At 40.2% G+C, this 3,164-nt stretch overlaps 1 protein-coding gene across 1 annotated transcript; it reads left to right on the top strand.

Moving 5' to 3' along the window:
- The first annotated feature begins 397 nt into the window (after positions 1-397).
- Positions 398-2,863, top strand: LOC4345604 (dioscorin DB3S). The gene is made up of 4 exons (XM_015793941.3): positions 398-960; positions 1,578-1,748; positions 2,300-2,353; positions 2,456-2,863. Exons 1-4 carry the CDS (start codon positions 442-444, stop codon positions 2,540-2,542), a joined length of 831 nt encoding a protein of 276 aa, XP_015649427.1. The 5' UTR covers positions 398-441; the 3' UTR covers positions 2,543-2,863.
- Positions 2,864-3,164: the final 301 nt, after the last annotated feature.

Consider the following 3,164-nt stretch of genomic DNA (forward strand, 5'->3'; position numbering starts at 1 on the left):
ATATATATATATGTATATATATATATATATGTATGTATATGTATATATGTATATATGTACATACAAGAAAGTAGATATTTTCTATTTTTTTAAATTGCTTAGTAATTTCCGCAGTAAAATGCGGGGTATCACCTAGTATCTGAAGATAATTAAGAAACCAAATTAGTACACCTAGCTCTGTCTGTCTAGCTTAACGCCGTGTGTACGTGTATCTGCTTAATTAATAAGAGTGATCAGAGAAGCAACCAGTAAGTACGCTGTGCAGCTTGTGCTCCATCCATGCTGTACGTACGTATATATAGCACGTACAATAATAATAGTTCCAACTTGACATGCATGAACGAACACGTAGCTAGCTAGCTAACTTGCTGGCCCCTGTATAAATACCCCTATATACCTAGCCCTATCATCCATCCATCCAGCCAGCCAAACAGTAGCAACATGAGTACTTCAGCTCGCCGCCTCCTCCTCCTCGCCGGCGCCGCTGCCGCCATCGCACTCCTGCTCTCGGCCACTGCCCCGGTGGCCGGAGCCGAGGACGACGGCTACAGCTACATCCCTGGCTCACCCAGGGGGCCGCAGAACTGGGGCAGCCTGAAGCCGGAATGGGCCACCTGCAGCAGCGGCAAGATGCAGTCGCCGATCAACCTCGGCCTCCTCGACCTCACCTTGGCTCCCGGCCTCGGCAACCTCAACTACACCTACCAGAACGCCAACGCCTCCGTCGTCAACCGTGGCCACGACATCATGGTCAGGTTTGACGGCGACGCCGGTAGCCTAAAGATAAATGGCACGGCGTACCAGCTCCGGCAGATGCACTGGCACACGCCGTCGGAGCACACCATCGATGGCCGGAGGTACGACATGGAGCTGCACATGGTGCACCTCAACGCCCAGAACCAGGCCGCCGTCATTGGCATCCTCTACACCATCGGCACCCGGGACGAGTTTCTGCAAAAGGTCTGTTGGATTCATAATTCACATAGTTTGCACGCATGGCTAATGCTTCTAACAAAAATCAACATTTGTAACTTTTAATAGTAACTCACGTATTTGTTGTCATTAGGTTCATATTTGAAATACTATATATATGATGTTAATTTCATGGTTATCGACGATACTCCCTCCATCCCAAAATATAAGGCTCAACCGCTACTAACACAAAGACCAAGAAAGAATTTAATCACCTCCTTGATTGAATTGCATCCATACATGCAAGCAATGTGATTGGAAGACTTAATGGTACATGAATTAAAATAAATCAAATCTAAAGAATTAAGAGGTGATAGGAAATGTATTCATACATGCATGCCTTATATTATGAGACATTGGAAAAAAAGTGGTTCTGCCTTATATTTTGGGATGGAGGGAGTATATCATAAAATAAACTATTTGTATTTGTTTTAACTTATTAGAGACCATATAGAAAACTAATATGCCTTCTATTGTAGAACAAAGGAAGCACTGATAATATCATCAATGGTTTGTCATGTCTATTTTAATGTGATAGTTTGGAGCAACTGATGAACCAAGATAGACATATATTCTTGGTATGCTGAACTTCTTGTTGCATGCAGCTAGAGCCTTATATAATTGAGATATCAAAGCAAGAAGGCAAAGAGAGAGTGATCATTGGTGGGGCGGATCCAAATGTAGCCAAGGGACAGGATACCGTGTACTACCGCTACATGGGCTCCTTTACCACACCACCTTGCACTGAGGGAGTCATCTGGACCGTTGTCAGGAAGGTATGTATACATGCAATAAGTAGGATAATTTAACATTTTAAAACTATTTGTCGCGATCTCAAATCAAGTGTTATTTCTTGTCAAGAATTAATCTTTAAACAGGATACCGTATGTACCACATTTAGTTTCTTAGTGACGATATATTAAAATCCTTAAATATAGTAGAAATAATAAATATCTAAGAGAATTCTCAATAAATAGTGTTTATGGTAAGGTCTAATAGGACAAATAAGTAATAAATTGGCATCCAAGGAACAACCTACTCAATAGTAGCTTCTACCTATCTAGCTCTCTCCCAGAGAGTACAACTTTCAAGCCCAACTCTACACAAGTTTCTTTGTTTCCTTTTCCAAGGCCTTGGATAAAATTAACCCAGTTTCAATCTCTTGCCACCTTTTATCCCACATATCACATTATTAAAGTTGTAAACAATCTATAACATGAAGCACCGGGAATGTGCTAAGGCGACCACGTTCAGTTTTAGTTGGTGAGGGAAGTTCTTTTAGTTATGTACTTATGTTCCTACGCTTTCTGTCTTTTTTCTTCTTCAGGTGCGCACCGTGTCACTGTCCCAAATCACACTTCTCAAGGCAGCTGTGCTCACGGTAAGTGAAAAAGCCATTCATGTTTAATATCTATTAATAGATGACAGTGAACAATTATTTCATTTGTTATTACTTATGATCTGCATATGTGCATACATGCAGGGTAACGAGAACAACGCGAGACCCCTTCAGGGCGTGAACAACAGGGAGATTGACCTGTTCCTTCCTCTCCCTCTCATCAACAACTGAACAGCATGCTTGACATACACAGCTGATTTACAACGCATCGCCTGACACACGCATGGAGAATCAGCAAACATATGTGTACTAATAAATATATAGTATTACTCATGTTTGTGTAATCTTATCCTAATGGTGTCGCTTATATATATATATATATATCGTCTTGATCACCTAGCTTCGTAAAGAGAGATCAGCATATATGTTGTTCAATCACATCTGCATAGCATAATAATGCATGCATAGATTTTATATGTATCTCTTTCCGGTGCTGCTATGTGTATCTCTATATGATTAAATAAAAATACCAATGTTTTATAATTATGTAAATCATCATATTCATCTTCGTAGCATAGAAAGTATGTTGATAAAAATTTGGTTGCCTTGGAGTAGGCCAACTTAATATATAGTACTATCCAGCTGGAATTGTGCTATGGTAAACTTAAAATGAGAAAAATTCTTTGTGTACACCTGATCATATTGAGCATATCCATTTTTTAAGGGAAGGTCATATATATCCCTTTTGTATACATGGTAACCTTATCTTTAATGGGTGGTTAAATTGACCAATTAGATGGTGTTTGGAGGAATGACCTGTTAGGGCATGTACAACGGTGTTTATTAGTGGTCT

The sequence above is a fragment of the Oryza sativa genome, chromosome 8 (assembly GCF_034140825.1).
Source record: "Oryza sativa Japonica Group chromosome 8, ASM3414082v1".
Taxonomy (NCBI): domain Eukaryota; kingdom Viridiplantae; phylum Streptophyta; class Magnoliopsida; order Poales; family Poaceae; genus Oryza; species Oryza sativa.